General features: G+C 43.1%; 1 protein-coding gene across 3 annotated transcripts in view; it reads left to right on the forward strand.

Moving 5' to 3' along the window:
- arhgef18b (rho/rac guanine nucleotide exchange factor (GEF) 18b) overlaps positions 1 to 15,639 on the forward strand; it is a 40,665-nt gene extending 25,026 nt beyond the window's left edge. For all 3 annotated transcript variants that reach the window (XM_053430182.1, XM_053430183.1, XM_053430184.1), the window contains 8 exons: positions 79 to 194; positions 1,195 to 1,263; positions 1,452 to 1,499; positions 1,619 to 1,900; positions 1,999 to 2,148; positions 9,358 to 9,697; positions 10,538 to 10,657; positions 11,109 to 15,639. In XM_053430182.1, the coding sequence (XP_053286157.1) occupies positions 79 to 194; positions 1,195 to 1,263; positions 1,452 to 1,499; positions 1,619 to 1,900; positions 1,999 to 2,148; positions 9,358 to 9,697; positions 10,538 to 10,657; positions 11,109 to 11,431 (1,448 nt within the window). In that variant the 3' untranslated portion in view covers positions 11,432 to 15,639. The remainder of the gene's footprint in view (positions 1 to 78; positions 195 to 1,194; positions 1,264 to 1,451; positions 1,500 to 1,618; positions 1,901 to 1,998; positions 2,149 to 9,357; positions 9,698 to 10,537; positions 10,658 to 11,108) is intronic.
- The last annotated feature ends 2,383 nt before the right edge of the window (positions 15,640 to 18,022 follow it).

Here is an 18,022-nt window from a genome sequence, read left to right on the forward strand (position 1 = left end):
CAGTTTGGTTTAATTATTTGTGTTTGTTTGTCATTGTGTCTGTCCGTGCACGCGTTGTCGTTGATGTGTCTGTGCCAGACGGCAGCGTGAAGAAGAACTCTTCTGGCGAGTCCAGAAACAGAGATAGGAGCCAGCGAGCCAGCTCTGACCCTCAGCTCAAAGACCTCTGTGGCAGCCACACCCTGGAGCAGACGGTAGGGGCTCATCATTGTGTCACACTGTTATTTCTCGCAAATAGTAAACAGACCAAGTCATCTGGGAAGTTTCCACGTCTGCATGTTTACTGTAACCCTGTTCTCGCAGCTCACATCATTTGTTTATAAATAGATTAAACCTTGAGAAAACATTGTACTCTGAACATTGATTAACCTTCCAGTAAATGCTTGGGCTTGACAATGATTAGTCAGCAATCAATGTAATGACATGTGGCCGACAAGACACTAATGTGCTTGCAACATAATAAATAAGAACAGAATTAGCCAAACAAGATAGGAACAGAATGTAGAATGGTGCTCAGTAGAGTTCACACCTCTGCCAAGGCCTAACAGTTTGTTTATGAAACCACATTTAAACTCACTATATCCGGATTTTTATTTAGATCTGCACTTATTTGCACACACTTGTAAATACCAGTCCCCTTAAAATGCCCGATGCTTTTCAACGAGATCCATGAATTATTATCTGAGAAATCGGAGAAAAAATGTCTCCCTTTCAATGTTCCTACTCGCCAGAGAAAACTACCCAAACCCGGCCCGAATTCGATAGGCATCCTGATGGGCTGTGTAAAGACTGAATTGGGTACCTCAGCTAACAGGATTTTAAGCTGACCTGAACCTTTATGTCATTTCAAACATTTTGTCTTTACCTGGCCTGTTGAGATCCAGCCAAGGTCGGGTATCCACATTCAATAGCAGAGAACCACAGCTCATTTAAATCTCTTTTGATATTAATAGAAAAAACATGTGCAGACTATTGGTTAATTGGAATTGATTGTCAGCCAATATTCTCACATTTTAAGGAGCAAAGTGAAGCCAAGTATCAGTTTTTTTTATTTCATATATTGCGATCAAAAATTGTAGATATTCCAAATGTTTTCAGCCTCTTCTTTCATACTGTAGCAGCACAACATAGTAAATTCAGTGTGGTAGGGATGTTACTTCATTAGTATGACTTACTGTGTGTCTGACTGCTCAGGTTGATGAGAGCACCTGCTCTCCTGCCAGATGGAACTGCATCTGGTCCAACTCCTTCCCCGAGGCAGAGGTAATCTTTTCTTCTCTGATCTGTCACCCTGTGCTACAGCACACTGCAGGATGTGATATTCATAGCTGTGCCTGCTGAACTGAATCATATTACCAGCAGAAGTTTGCTAAGCCTATGAAATCTTGTATTGTTTTGGAGATGCTTGTGGTTATTTGATTATGATAACCTTATCCATGTCTCTGATCTAGTTTTTTGACAGAGTGCTGATGCTTTCCCAGAGGCTCTATAGTCTGCAGGTAATGCGATTTCAACAAATTGATTATTTGGTGTTTGGCCTCGGTCGAAAAATTTAAATATGTTTTAACATTCACTGTTTACTGCTATTTTCCTCCTGTGTCCATTGTCACGTCATCAGGCCGTCATTTCGCAGCAGGACAGTCACATTGAGCTACAGCGGGTGTCCTTGACGGAGCGGGCCGCCCTGCCCGGCCGCCACCGAGGGAACGTGCTCCTGGAGCAGGAGAAGCAGCGGACTCTGGCCTTGCAGAGAGAAGAGCTGGCCAGTTTTCACAAGCTCCAGTCTCAGCACCGGCAGGAGCAACAGCGCTGGCAGAAGGAGAGGGAAAGGTACCGGCAGCAGGTCGAAGCTACTGAGGACAGGCTCCGACAAAGAGAGGAGGAGTGCCGGCGGCTGGAGGTGAAGCCCACCTGCCGATCTGTCCATTCCCTGAATTTCTGGCTCCATTTCTCGGCCTGTATTTCTCAATTTCACAACATTGCCTGTTTTTGGTGCAGGAACGTCTAGCAAAAGAAAGAGAGGAGCTCGACAGGCTAAGGGGGACGTATCAGGAGGACCTGGAGAGACTGAGAGTGTCCACCAGAACTGTGGAGAGGGATAAGGAGCGCCTAGAAAACCAGAGGACGAACAAGAGGAAGACCATTGAGGTGGGGAACCTGTGGTGGAAATGATAGTGGTTACCATCTTTCCGTTTTGTTTTTACTTGCGTTTGCAACACATCACATTTGCCTGCAACATTACACAAATTACATCTCTAATAGCTGCTTTGTATTTCCTCATTAGTCTTTAACAGTAGCATTACAGGTCTTTGGAAACATGCATGAGTTTTGTAAGGAACTTGTGGTTCACAGCCTCTTACTCATGGAGAAGAAGCATTGTGGAGTTTCAGCCCCCACAACCTGTATAATATCAAACACACATACAACTCAATAGACTCTCCTTCATTCACATCTCTTTACCTCTTTTTTTTTCTTTTCTCTCCCTCCTGTGTTTCCTTGCCTGTATCTCTCTTCCCTCTCCCAGCTGTACAATGCGGGCCATTGTTTGTGAGTTTCATGGGAGAGGAACTTTGAGAAACACTCACTGACTGTAATTTCATGCCTGGTGCTAACAGATCTGTCAGGGAGCGTCAAAAAGTTTTTTTCAACTGCCTGTATCACTGTCGCACTTTGGTTGATTGGCATTCTCTGTGACAAGCCACAACGGGACCCGAGACTAATTTCATTTTAGCTGAACGTGAGTGTCTCTACTGCGGATCAGTCACGTTTGTGTCCTCTGCTTTCTGTTTCACTTGTGTGTGTCTGAGCCTCTCCTCATACACACAGATCTGAGCCGACCAGAGGAGAGACGGGTTGATAACTTGTTAATTTGACCCAAAACGTCTGGGAAGTCAGGCCAAAATATCAGTGTTTTTTCAATGCACACTGACTGATGAAAGTGATCTGTATGTTAGCAGCTCTGCTACTGATCACAGGGGAGTTATTCCCGATTAGAAAACTAGCAGCTATCCTGCAGTTAAAGCTACACATTGCAACAAGCAAAAAGGGACAGGTTTTGAACCATGAGGAGAAATCTTCATTTCTTTAAGGTTAGAAGTGAAGCCAGATTTGATCATTTCCATAAATGTTATCACAAAACCTGTTACTCCGCTAACGTTTGACATGCTTCAGGACAATCACCCACCTCAGTCTACACCCCCCACATAAACCTCAGTGATCTTCTTTAGAAAGATCAGTCATGTGTAGTCTGTTGTCAACTCTATTGTTGAGGCTTAAGGGCAGAGGATTCTGCACCTTGTTAAGCCCTATGAGACAAATTGTGATTTCTAAATATGGGCTATACAAATGAGATTTGATTTGATATTGTTTTACTCCTGCCGCTGCAAATATTCCTGAGTTCCAATAATACTCCTGTATGATGTAAAATAGTAATTATTTAAAGGGTCACTTTTCAAACTAGTATTCTGGACTTGATAATAGTGGGCAGAGGATCACGAGTTTTAACTATGGCTGTTGTAACTGAGTCACACATGATCCTGTCACGAATAGGCCATTTATAACACACATAGTCATGGTGTTGTTCACTCTGATTCATGCTTTCATGTATAACAAAGTCATGAGTCAGTGTCTTATTCTTCTTTCTGTTAAGGTAGAAAAGGTTTGTCAGAAACTGGATTTGAAGTTGGACCGAGTCACTGATGAGCTTTTGACCAGAGCAGCATTTTCCCGTACAGGCACCCTCTCTAGTATCTGTCTTTTCTTCCTGGTTGAAAACAGGTATCTCTGACTGGCCAGTGCCTCTCACTCCTACATACCAGGCTGAGTAACTGATGGATGACACAACACTGTGCAATCAAGTTCTGACATGTCCCCTGAAAAACTACAGTTCTTATTTGCAACTGTGCTTATTTTTGTACCCTTTTATATGCCTCTGCAGTGGCAGAAGCCAGCAGCGTGAGGCATCCTTGTCTTGGGTTGTCCATCCTTTCCATTGTGAACGCAGCATTTTAGGAACACCATGAGGGAATATCCTCGAATTTGGAGCATGCAGTCACTTTGACTAGCATATTAACTGATTAGTAGATGTCAAAGGTCAAGAACAATTCATGTTTTTGTCTTGTGAATTCCACATCTCAGGAACACCCTGAGAGAATGGCTTCTCGTTTTATACATTCACTTGAACTCATAGATGAACCTCACAAAACCCTGTTTAGCCTCATGAATCCGAAAGATGAATTCATTTGAATTTGGTTGTAAAATGTATAGGGCACTGTAACCTTTTATGAATCTAGAAAAAAGAGTTTGAAGGATGCTTGACGGAGGCACACAGCCACAGTGCTGTAATTTTTTTAAACTGTATCTTTACTCACAGCATATTTAGAAATGGCTGCCTATGTACCATCCATTTATCTGTCATAGTAAGACATTCAAAAAGTCCTTAGTTAACTGGAGTCAAGACAATCCCAAACATAAGCAGCTGACATGAGTTATTGCACCTATCATCTCATTAGTGGCTGCAGGAGGCAGGTCTCTGACTGTGAGCTGTACCTCGAACATTTCACAGTGACTCCTAAAAACACCACAGCCTCTGGTCTTGTGAAGTGAAAGAGCCCCAGGCTGAATTGACCTAATCTGCTGAGTAATGCAGGGACACTGGTAATTACAGGGGCTGTAACTAACACCGCAACAGTGAGTAACACTGCTTTGTGATTTAAAAACATGTATTGCAAGATTAACACCAGATGCAGGTCATATCTTAGACCTCAGCACCTCATTTGTGTATGCCAATAATATTTGTTGCAGACCAGATAAGTAAGGTGTTTGCGCGTTATGTACACATGAGCAAGTTTGTCTTGCTCTTCTGTACGGTTGGCTCTGCAGAGGGACTTTCTTGGCTGCGGTTTCGGGGATATTTGGAAGTGGTTTGTTCCTCCTTTGCATCAAACAATCTTATCATCAGGATCCGTTCCAGGCTCCAAGCCAGCCCGATATCAGCAGACGTTTAATCACCACCGCCCAACATTAAGACTCATCAGCGGGCTCATAGAGCTTTGATTAGACCTCATTAAAACCGACAGGTCTCCATGTGTGTTTTCTTAACATGCAAGTTTGTGCAAGAACAGTTCTAGTTGCGGCACGTCCTGATTTCAGAGGCACCTCTCTTTCAAGTGTTTATCTTCCATGATCCCAATTGGCCTTTTGATAAGGAAATCATAGATCATTTATTTTTCCTGTGAAAATGTCGCCTTACAGTGAGTGCAGCTGAGTGGCCCGGGCACAGTGGAGGCTTGAGCTGAGATCTTTCAGATTTGAATGACAGTTAACTGTCAAGAAGAATAGTCAGTGGAAAAACATGGGAAGAAAACCTACTTCAAACTTTAATTGACTGAGAACTACAGGGTAGAAACTTGGTCCACAACTACCATGTCAGAAAATGAAGTCTCTGACCTGCTGGGAGTCTTCATGCTTCAAAGAATAACCTTTTTCCTTTCCCTCAGAAACTTTTTTTGAATTACAAGCAGAAAAGTGTCAAACTAAATTGCTACCTTTTGTTCGTACAAGAACATGACAGAACATTTCTAAAACCTGAGAAGGTTGTCAAAAGTCAGGAGAGATGTTAGGGGTCAGTCGTAAACAGTGAAGCTGTTACCTCTTCCCCTCCTCAGTCTCCAGATTTATAATGCTGCCGACTTGAGTGTGTTCCAACCCCACTGAGCTTCTCTTTACACACGCACACGCACATGCGCACACACACAGACACACGCGCACACGCAACCAGCATGTCTTTGACTCGCCTCTTCCATAATCAGCCAGTAGCTGTTGCTTTTTGAGAGCTAAGACAGAACACCACATTTGAGGCGTGATATTTTCTCTATACCATCTGTCGCTGTAGCGGTTTCCCACCTGTTCACTGTAGACTGTGCAGTACTGCTCTGTCCTGAAAATTATGAAACCAGAAACCACTCATAGATGAAGTTATTAAATTGCTCTGTGAGAGGGGAAAAAAACGGCCTCTGTGACCACGTGAAAGTTAAGTTTGGAAATGTTTGAAGCAGAAAATGTTTTGAGTTTTTGATCAATAATGATAAATAGCTAAAAAAAAATTAAGTGTTTCCTGTCATTTGACTGATCAGTAAACACTATGGTTGAGAATCCTGGAAAAACTTGTAAGAGCAGGCTACACTACTGCAACTGATACATCCCACTCTCCCATCAGCCCTCCCGTCACAACTCTACCACCTGCCTGACAACATCTAGAAGCCAACTTGTCCGTCACTCTCTCTAACTTCTGGCCACCATCTTTAGCGATGTATGTCTCCCCAGCTGAAGACTCTGGTCATTAATAGTGAGGATGCGTAGAGGCAGGCAAGACACTTAATGACAGACAGGTACGCCAGCCAGATTGGTCTAGTCAGATTGGTGTATTACAGTCCTGAGGGCCACAGACACTGGCCTTACCTAAAGTGAACCAATCCTGACTATGAATAACTTATAAGATCCCATAGTTTGACTTTAGATTAGACAGGTTCAGGCCCACACTGTTGCTAATCTCATTTATTCACCCTGGATCAGTGAAGCTCAATAGAAACTCTTTCTCAAGTCAACATTTTCCTCATGTTACAGTTGCACTGATCATCTCGTCCAGGTACGATTCAGCAACCAGTATCTCCTTCCCAGTGGTGTCCACTCTGTAGAAGGCAAACCATTGTGCAATGTAAGTGGAGATGTGTATAATTTGAGAGTAGCCAGGCAGTTTTCGGGATGAGAGGAACTTGTGTGTGTAATTAGCTAGCTCAAACCTGTCGTTAGGAGAAGCCTCTGGAAAGCAGCCAGCGCTAATTGTTTATGTGCTGTCAGTCAAGTCCCTGTGTGCTCTGAAGCTTCCGAACAGTTTACTGCCCTGGAAACTTGCTGTTTATGCTACTTAAAGCCGTTCACCTTATTCAGGGAACGATGGAACATCTGTGTGCCAAGATGAGTTAGTGCCGATAGAGAGAGAATGATGGAAGGGAAGAAGACGACAGGGGTGATATAGTGTTGGGAAGGTCGAAGGGAGACTTTCCCCACTGCAGGCAGAGGGGGGGGGCCCCTCTCTGCCTCGGGTCATCTCGTCATGCTCTGCTATTACAACTGGGGGAAGTTACAGTCTCCACAAACTCTCTCCCACAGACACACACACACACACTGTCACAGTCGGATGGGTCTGCCCTTCATGCCTTGTAAAACACAGTCATCTTGAATCCCCCCATCGCCACAGGAAGTATTCCGCATCATCATCAATCTTGCAGCATGTGGACTGAATACCAAGCAGAGGAGTTACAGACCTGGCAAAGTTAAAGTGAAAGATGCTGCAGTCAACTCTTTTTGAGGTCGTTAATTAAAGATCAGATAGGAGACACTAAAGCCTCATGTTATTAGTCTAATTGTTGTCATGTTTTTCTCACTCTTTATTACAAAATGTCAAGATGTAAGCTAAATCTTGGCTGACTGTATCTTGTATTTAAAAAAACTAGCATGGCCCAACCCCAACAATATCCAGGATTTGTCCCTTTTTGGATCTAAGCCTTTCTTGGCTTATGTCTTAAATTTTCAAAAAGTTCTGCAGTAAGTAGTTTTTGGGTAATCCGACAAACAAACAAACCAACCAACAAACAGATCGGGGTGAAAACATGATCTCCTAGGTGGAGGTACTCATTTGACCTAATAATGCTCAACAGGCCAGCAGAATTGCAGCTTTGTGAGTATTTCTGTTTTTGTATAATAACTAGTTTTAACTAGTTTTTACAATCTGAAAGTTGTCTTATGTTCTCCATGTGGGAGACCACACAAATGTAAGCATTTCTTCTTGAAACTCGTTTCTCAGTAAGCTCCGTTTTTCATTTCACCACTATTATTACCAACATTTTTTTGAATAAAAGGAATTTACAGTCCATTCAAATTTGAGTTTCTTGCCTATCAAGCTGAGATTCTAATATTTTGTGGCTTTACAGAGATTCAAACCAACTAATTCCCACTTCTTCACTCGTAATTAGTTTTGACAAATACCCCTTAACTTCACATTGTGTTGTTAAGCTTATGGCTGCTACACACTTGAGGATAATCGGGACAATTTTAGACCCAATTTGCCTCTTCCGACATCTCGGGGGCATTGAAGTGAAGTGTGGGAGGTTTACAAAATAATCTTAATCCGACCGATGGATTCAGACGCTCCCCAGTCTCGATTGTCGTAAATATCAAACATGGGTCATCCTCCTCCATGTTTGTTTTTCTTCTGAAGTCTCGTCCAATCATGCGAATGATCCATACTCAAGTTCAGAAGGTGGCAATAATGCGCCTAGAATCTGTTTGCCAACCGCTATAAAACAACTAAAGAAGAAGAATCTGTGGGATTGTGTGGTCCTGCATTTTGGCCAAATCATCCAGTGTGTGTGTGTGTTCTGACTATTATATGATAAAAATTAGGTCTGTGATCTTCCACGTTTTTAAAATTGTTTTAGAGTTGAAAATCCTTGAGTGTGCAGCAGCCCTTAGTGAATAAATGCTTTGTTATAGATTGTATAACGTAGCAGGTGGGATAACTAAACACATACAAACACTACACCACTGCATTGTTGCAGTAATCCTTCTGGTCTGTGTCTTTCAGTGCAGACTGGATGATGATGTTGCCTCAATCTCTCGATGATCTTTCCCTCAGTCTGGTGATTAGGGTGACAATGCAGTCAGTGTCTGTCGTGCAGTGATGTCATGAGAGCAGCTTTCTAGTTCCCCTGTTTGTCTAACAGCCCTGCCTGTTCAGTCAGACATGCCTTTATGTGCACAGGGACTATTAAGGGTTTTATGTTTCTCTCTCTCTCTCTCTCTCTCTCTCTCTGTCTCTCTCTCTGTCTCTCTCTCTCTCTGTCTGTCTGTCTGTGTGTTGTCCTTCAGCCTCTTGGAAGCCATCAAGTGGCTGTTTCCAAATTTACCAAAGTGTACGCTCAGCAGAAAGAGGCATGTGTTTCTGATTCCCTCCTTTGCCCATAAATACCAGGCTCCTCAACAGATTGTCTTTCTGTAATGACACAGCATTACTTAGAAGAGTTATAGTGTGTGTGTCTTGTACTCGTAAGAAGCAGTTATACATTTTTTTCCCTTTTTAAAAAAGTGAACATGACCCACAGCAAACATGACCTAACACAACTCACATTTCAAACTGAATCCAGCCACAAATATGTATAATTGCAGTGTGAGACGAGGAGCTGTCCTTGGTGAACTTGAACGCTGAATTTGAAATCTTTTATGATGATGTCTGCAACACTTGAATAAGACTTCAGTCATGTCACAGCAAAGTCTCATCGCCACTTCTTCGTCCTCCAGGTGGCTCCTCTATCTGGCAGTCTTAATGGGGACCTCCTCATGTCCTCTGGCCTCAACAGCACCTCCAGCGTCTGCGAGCTGCCCCTGCCTCCGAAGCCCCTGGTGCGCTCCAGCCTGTCCGTGGCAGCGGCTGACTACGCAGAGCGTCCTGAGCGGCGGGAGACGGGCTCTTCTACTGTGCCGCTGAAGACCGAGGTACCGCTCCACCTCTTCAGCACGACCAACCAGCAGCACAAACTGCTCGGTGTGCAGCAGCAGATCCCCACGAAGCTCGCCGCCTTCAGTGGCAAAGGGAAAGGAACCAAGAGTGGCAAGGCTTCGCATCGCACTGACAGCACAGGTCAGTACTTGGACTTCAAATATAGTTTCACGTGATCTCGGCCATGGGAGGGTTGAAGGGTTTTAGTGATGCGAAATCCACATAGCTCGCTCAACTGTGACACCTGAGTCATTTCTACCAGCTGTGGCTTTGTTGCTCCAAGGGTTTCAATCTTTCACTAAAAGCAGCTGCCTACAGTGCAACATGCGTGTACTGATGCCAACCTTAAAAGTATAGTAACAGTAAACTCTTGAAAAAAAATTGATTATTAAAAAGGATTATTAGAACACAAATAAAGGGGGATTGAATCCTTTCCCCCTGGCCAGTAGAGGAGTTTGTATTTTTCTTTTTCCCCCCTGGTGAATCATGTTCAATGTCACAAATATGCCGAAAACTGAGAAGCTCTCTCACCTCACTTTCTTGCCAAATTAGTATGTTCACCTGGGGGTCATGTTCCCATCACTGCCTTTGGGTAAAAAAAAAAAAAGGCATTTGACCCTGGGAGTGAATTCTTTCCCATTGCAGACAAAAGGCAGATGTCAGTGGGTGTTGGTTGGTATTTTGACCAGTGGAAAAAAGGCTTAACTTTCACATATGATATTTATCAGTGCAGTATCCTGATAAAGTCCTTAAATTGTGTTTTCCTTATTTTTTTTACCTTCACTTTAAAGTATGTCCAAGCCATGAGTGCCTGACATGACCGTGACCTGTTCAGCATCATTTGTGGCTCATTAGAGTCACATTAGCGGTTTAGTGTGGGGCCGGGCTGAGCTGCTCCCGTTTACCAATGTAATCTAATTTCACAATTAAATCACCTTCTCTCTTTGTTTTGCTGCCCCCTCCTCCTCCTCCTCCTCTCAGCCTCGGTGGATATGAAGCAGATGCTGAAGCTGTCCACCCGAGATGAAAGCGCCCTCAAGGCCAAGCGCTCCATCAGCCCCCACCAGCCGCTCTCGCTGTCAGCCCTGCATCACCACACAGGTACCTGTTTAATTCCCTGTTAGAAACGCACGCCTTCCCTCACTCCGTTTGGACAAACGCAAACACAGCCCTGTCTGTCTTTGCCTGCTGCATTATTAAAACGTGTGTTCTCACAGACACAGACATTCTCCACCTGGGCAAACCCGACCCCACCCGATCAGGTTCCTCTGTGGCTGGCTTCATCCCCAGCCTGACCCTGTGTAAACACCTATCAATTTCACTGTGATTAATGAGCGGCTGCGTTGCTGACTACAGACAGTTTAACGCCGTAATCCTGTGTCCTCACAATTACAATGGACAAAAGACACTGGCAGGAGTTCACATGATAGATGTTCAGCTCAGATGATTAAGTGCAGCTATTTTAAACGGGTGCAAATGTCTAATCTGTTTTTAAACTATATTCAGTGCAATCGCTTCTTCTGTAATTTCTTTAACTTTGTGTCTCTGCCAGATCAACTCAGTTCCCCAGAGACGGCCGGACCGGACAGCCCAAACACCTCCATCACCTCCTCCGTCACCACCGCCCACCCTACAAATGCTCAGAAGCCCCCGATGCCTTCTGCACAGTCCCACCCTCCAGCTCCCACCATCCCCCCCCACCCCCAGAGCACCGGACTCCTCCAGTTTCCGCCCCAGGTGCAGCCGCAGGGCCTCAGTCCGAATACCCAGACCCACGTCCAGGTAAATCACGGGCTCAGCCACAGCCACAGTTTGCCACAGCCCTACAAGAGCCCCACAGAGGACGTCAATAAGGAGGACGTCATCTTTTTCTAAAGTCCAGTCCACTGCACTCAGATCAAGCACCGATTTAGGAAAATAAAAAATCGATGGGATGAGTAACTGATCCCCAACAATCCTCCATGTTCATTTCAAGAAGCTACATATGTGCGATATTGTGATGCTGAGTGAATGTGCAGATCGGACAGGTTGTGTTGTCATTGATCGGTGAAACGACTGAGTGGAGTAGCAGCCGTCTTCTGCAGAGGATAGAGCTTCATGCGCTTAGTGGAAAAAGAAATCACATTTTATTCAAAAAAAAAGAGGACGTTATTTGTAACAGTTTTTATTTTTATTTTTAGCTGTTTTTTAACTGCAAGTATGAATAGGGAACCTTGGGCTCACCGACGGCTTCTTGTGATTAAATGAAGTTGTAACAATCCAAAGACATGAGCTGTAAGAGCTGAAGGACTTTGACTGAAAGGAACCAAGCAAAAGAAAAACTGTCGGGTTCATTTTAGGAGACTTCTGTCAGTTCCTGAGGCGTAGCAACGGTGGAGGTGCAGCGACGGAGCTCCGGCCTCAACCATCTGCTTCTACCGGACCTGGAACCACAGGAAAGGATTCCACAGGAACTCAGAAGAACTCATTGCATTCGCACAGTGTGAACACGCCATTCCAGACGGATGAATGATCTCTGTTGTCATAATCTCTGTTCATTTAGTTTCGTTGTTCTTCTTAATCATGTTTATTTTAGAAGGTTCACATTGAGGATTACATCTTTAGTGTTTCCAGTGATTGTGAAACCTGACTTGGATCTGGTCCGAGGACAGTTTCTCCAGGCTGTTTGAAGCAGAAAATGTATAATAATGCTTCATTTCAATTAAGGGAGAGTTTGGATTTGATCATGTTCTGCCCCTCCAGCGCGCGCACAGTGAGACTAACTCAGTGACGTCTTTCTCATGTCTCTATAGTTTGAAGTACTGTCAGTTATAACCTACTGCATGTCTGTCCCTGCCTTTTTATATTTTACCTTCCTGATACAGACTCTCAATGCCTGGACATTTGTATCGGCAGATTTAGTTTATTCAGAAAAATAACCACAAAGCAAGATGTTTTACTTGTGGGACTTTTCAGCATAAAATATTCCCAAATTTTACCAATTTTGTCAAACTCTTCTTTGCAGCTCTAAGACGAGTTCTTGCAAGTTGCATTACAGCACAATTGCTGTTTTGGAGCGGCTAAGAATTGAGAATTCATTCTTGATTCTAGTATAATAGTCAATTCTTTCCGTGAAACTAAAAGTTAGGTTTTATCTGATTGAAACTATGATACTTAGATACTGTGGTGTCAGATCAGTACTTGTGTGTCAGCTGTTTCATGAAGGATAGGTTTTTATTACAGAAATTTATTACAGATATTAAGGTAAATTTATTTATCATGTACTTTATGTATATTAGCCATCCACTTCCAGACTTCTTCCTGAGGTGCTGTTGATTCTGACACCCGGGTTATTAGTTAAACTTCGCTGAGCTCAACAGCATCATCATAAACTGTAGAAACCAAAAAGGCGTCAGTGACTTTGTCTCACCCTGGGTTTCATTTCACCAAAACTGACACACTCAGCAAGAATCTTAAGAAAATATCGAATGTACTGTACTGTTCACGACAGTTTTCTATGGGAAATTGACATTTAACTGGATAATGACAAATGAATGGAGACAATGTGGGGGGAAAAGAGCAGATTAGTACTAATTACAACAATTTGAAAGAGTTAATATGCACTGAAAATATTGAAATCCTTCATTTTACAAATAGAAATTCCACTAATTTTCACTAGTTGACCCAGTGGAATAAAAGCGTCTGTTATTTCCAAAGGTTAACAGCCGAGTTTGTACAGAGACGTTCTAACATGGTGGAGCACAGTGTTAACACTGGTTCTCACTTCTCAGTCGAGTCCATTATGGAACTACAGCCGGGAATGTACAGATCATTGAAGAGTTGTAAAGTTTATCGATTTCCCTCATCCACCCGGGTTAGGAAATGAAAAGTTAATGGGTTCGATTCATTATTTTGAAAGCGTGTGTCTCATTTTACCGACTTAACAGTTTGGGAAATTTGTCAGAGTGGGTTCAGTTTAGCTGAGCCCGTTTATATATCTTTGAGTTAAATATGAAGATGTCAGTTGTAATCGAGGCCCTCGGGTCTCACACACTGTGGGGGGGGGGGGGGGGGTGTTGATCGTCAATGACATTTCATTATCTGGGTCATAAATGTCTGCGCCTGACAGAGAAGCCGCGCTGTCACAGGCGCCTGCAGCAAAAAAACAGGACGATGAACATTGGTCTGACATTTCAGTCTTTATCTTTCTCTCCATATGAATACCTATGGAGGTGGATGCCATTTACGTTTTTCCCTGCATGTACGTGGGATTCCTTTCAATCCTGAAGCGGTTGACACGTTAACATTTTTCTGTCTCTGGAGGAGAAAATATGAGAACTTTTTTTTTTTTCTTCAAGCTGGTGTCTGAAGGTGTGATCACAAGCGAGACTTCTGAGTGATGATGTATATTATATGTATATATCTGTACATATTGTACCTGGTCTCTTCTTCACTGCCTCTCCTGACACATTCTTATATTGGATACGGATGTTTCACATGAATCAAGAAGCGACAGTTGTTAGTGTATATTCATTTCAAGTACACACACATGGGTGTGTATGTACAGTCTGGTACGCTGCCTAATTCGGACAAACTTGTGGCAGTTTATGAAAAACCACAATCGGTGGTTCTGTTGATTAAATCAACTACAATTGAAGGTTTGTATTTTGAATCTCCTGGTGCGTGGAGACGTCGTAGCTTTGAAGCTGAGCTGCACCGTCTGTCTTTGTCCTGCGACTCCCGATCGAGACGATGTAGCAGTCGTAAAAAACAAAAAACAAAACAAGAAGTCAAACATCTGCTTGTTTCTGTCAGTTAAACCAAAGAGACATTCGGCTGACTGGGCTTCTGTCTGTGCTCTCGTGAGAGGAGAAATGACATTGTTGGTTGTGTGGTCATCCACAAAGTGTTATTACTTATAAAAACATCCCCTTGGGAGTGTCCATAACAGTGTGTGTTTACAGCAGTGTGTCCACTCCATATCCGGCTTCACAGCTCGGTATTGAATTTCCTGTTTTGTTTTGTGGCCCCACATCCACATCACTGGGATCTGTTTATACTCAGGTGGACAAAATGATTTCAGAGTAATGTTGAAAATACATAAACCATCAACTCAGCAATAAATCAAATGGGTACGTCTGTATATTTGCTTGTAGTGGCACATGAACTGTACATGAGCTCAATATTTTATTGTCGTCAACACTTGATCATTTTAAAGAATAATGGACTGTTAATGTGCAGGTAAACATCCTTTGTGGTTTCCAGTGGGTGGAACCCTTTGATAACAACAATTCCCCTTTTTTCCACCCAGAGCTTTCAGCCATCTCACACAACCTTCCAAGTTAAACCCTTCATGAACAATTAGTCTTAAAAGTGTGACATCTTATAGCTGTAATGTCAAAACATCTGATGAAGACCAGGTGATTCCATTGACAGCTCGACAAAAAGCCAGAAAGACTAACTTGATTTTTGTGATTGTTATGCATCACCAAGTTTGATCTGAAAACTTTTATTCCCATGTTTGTTCATTTTCCTGTATTTTCAAGTGTCTCTGTTCTAAAGCTGAATGAGAAAAGGTTCTAAATCTGGTGTAAGAGTCCTTTAGTTCTGGTCCAGGTACTCTGTTGCTCTTTGGATCAACTCAAGTCTTAAATCTTTTGCTGAACTGAACTAGATCTGTTTCAAACTTTTGAAGCCAGTCAGTCACATCACTGTGTGTGTGTGTGTGAGTCTGTTTGTGTGTGTTTGTGTATTCTTAAAAAAACACAGCTGAAACTTTCCGACGCTCTTTTACGGTTGTGTTTTTATACACACACACCTTGGACCTGTAATGTGTAAATAATCCTGAACATATTTTATTTCCCCGGCCAATTTTACACTAGTCACTTTGGATAGTAGCATACTTGAAGGGGAAAAAAATAATGTCGATAATGCTTGTTATTGTTTGTAAACTTTTATTTACCGTGAGCTGTCTAATGACGTTTGTAGCACACAGCATTGATTCTTTTTTTGTACTGTTTAATTCACTGCGAGACGTTAGAACGACCTGTGGACACAAACTGCTGCCTTAGAGAGAGTTTAGTAATAAAAGAGTCCTGAAATAATTTTGTCTTCTTTTGTTTCGTTTCTTCAAAATCACAGTCGACAAATGTTGAATGTTTGTTTTGTAAACAATGAATTATTCTCTTTCATGTAAATGTGTATTTACACAGATACATGGTCTTTTCTCTTTTTTGTTCTCCCCCTCTACGACCAACATATAATTCTGCCTCATTATTTAGATTTCTCCACCGCAAAATAATCCTGCCCACCCAATTAGCTGGCAGCGCGGCCCTGCCTCCGTGTCTGGGAGGTGCAGTAGGAGTGTGATTGACCCTGTGTTTAGACGACCTAATAACAGTCTATTCCCAGACAAAGCTCTATTTTCAGGTGCCTGCGGTTGCGGCTGTTCAATCGCCCGCTGACAGCCGCACCGCCGGTTCCTTGGTTATTGTCCTGCTGGCTGGGAAGACGCTACAGTAGTGGCCAGTTTTTATTGTCTGCTGTCATTAGTGGCTTTTCCTCTGTCTCCTCTTAACAATTATTTTTTCCAGGCTGCTTCCCCTGTGGAGGGACGCTGCATTTGTCTCCCGTCTTTGTTTTCGTCTCGTTGCTTCCACTCCTCTGCCCATTGCATGTCTCCCTGTCTCGTCCCCTCTCATCTAATGTCTCCGATGCATCTCAGCTCCGCCGCCTCACAAGCTCGGAGGCGTTTCTTCTTTTTCTCTTTTCAGTTTTCCTGTGATGCAGTCAGGAGTCCTGGCCGCTGTTATTCTGTGACAGAGGTTCTTCTAACCACAGAGTTAAACAAATGGATGCCCCTCGGAGACAGACGTGCAGACGAGCCTCCCTGCGGCCTCATAAAACACTCAGACAAATCTGAGTTTGATGGACTCCGTCTCTGCTGGTCGCTGTTTGTTTTTGTTCTTGCACTCAGATCTAACAGCTTCCTTGTGCGTTGGCACCATGGAGGTTGGAAAGAGACACTGAGCTGTTAAACAAGCATAGTTTGACTACAGAGAGAGACCAGCATTCACATTCATGGTTTTCTAGCTTGTGACCCCTGTCAGCTTTTACATCCATCAAATCGGTTGTGGCCAGTTCAACCAAACCAGGACGTTTTTGTCTTGTTTGAGATTTTTTAAGAGGTGTGAAGAAATGGGCCGAGTCGTACATGTACGCAGATGTGTCAGTGGCCAACTGTCGCCTCCTGTTCACTTCCAGTCTGTGCGAGCGAGGAGTCGAAATAAAACATTCACTTCCTGTGGCCAAATAAATCGTAGCATGGCGTCAGGTGGAGTTACACTTTGGTGAACTTTGACCTGGGAAAATTGCTTCGCATTAACGTTTGTGTGACCTGGTCCTTAGGCCAGCAGCCATGCTAGAGTCTGTCCCACTAATACCACCAATACACTAACAAGGATTCTCATTCAGTTGTTCTCTCAATTCATTCTCTCATCATTCTTGTGAAAACTATTTGTTTTTCAATCCTATAATCTCCAACATGCTGCAGAAAATACTTCAAATACTACAAAAGGTGTTTGAATTTACCAAAAGGTGCACTTCATGTTCCTGTTTGTGTAAAATGAACAGTGTCCGTCTGTTTAAGGAAAAAAGTGAAGCTTTAAAAATGAGACTATGGGGCCAAGCTTTATGTCTCAAGTAGGAACTGGGCGTCAGACAGACTGAGGAACTGGTAAAAATTTTAAGCACAGTGGTGCCTTGTGCTGAATGACAGCATGATGTAAAGACTTTGCGGAAAATGTGTAGCAGATACATTGTTTACAGTGTGTATCACTTTAGTTGGTGTGTTAACATTTGCCAATTACCACTAAACGTATTGTGTAGCTGAGGTTGGCTGATGGGAATGTTGGCGCTAGACAAAATCTGTGGGTCACCACGATCTTACAATTCATCCTGTGGGGGGGGGGCACGAGGGTCTTTACCAAACATATAAATCATCGAATAGTAATGAAGACACTTTGCTCCAAGCTATGAATTATGACGTTAGTGAAAGTCAGGAAATCACCAAAGTCAGGAAACGAGAAAGGGGAAAAAAGTGGCAACAATATGTTTTTGTCTTGTTAATCATCTTGTGAACCTACAGATTTACCTTTCAGGTCCTTCTGGACTTCCTGACCCCTACAGTTTGTGAACCACTGATTGTAACCTTCCCAAGCAGCGTCTGTAAACCAGACCACATCCGACTGGCTGTTTTTGTGAGTGATCTGAGGAAGGAATGTGCTTGATGGCTGCTTATCTGACACACAAAGATCCTCTTGTTGAAAATACATAAAGCAAGACTCTATCTGTCCTCCTTGCTAACACCCAAGGTGATTACAGGAAGATAGTCGGCAGTAAAACAAGTCTCTCCGCCAAGGCTGATTCCAGCTCAGCTTACGTAACCCCCTTGGCAGGCGCTGGTGTTTAAACCAGGAAGAGAAGTCT

Source organism: Pleuronectes platessa, chromosome 9 (assembly GCF_947347685.1).
Source record: "Pleuronectes platessa chromosome 9, fPlePla1.1, whole genome shotgun sequence".
Taxonomy (NCBI): Eukaryota; Metazoa; Chordata; class Actinopteri; order Pleuronectiformes; family Pleuronectidae; genus Pleuronectes; species Pleuronectes platessa.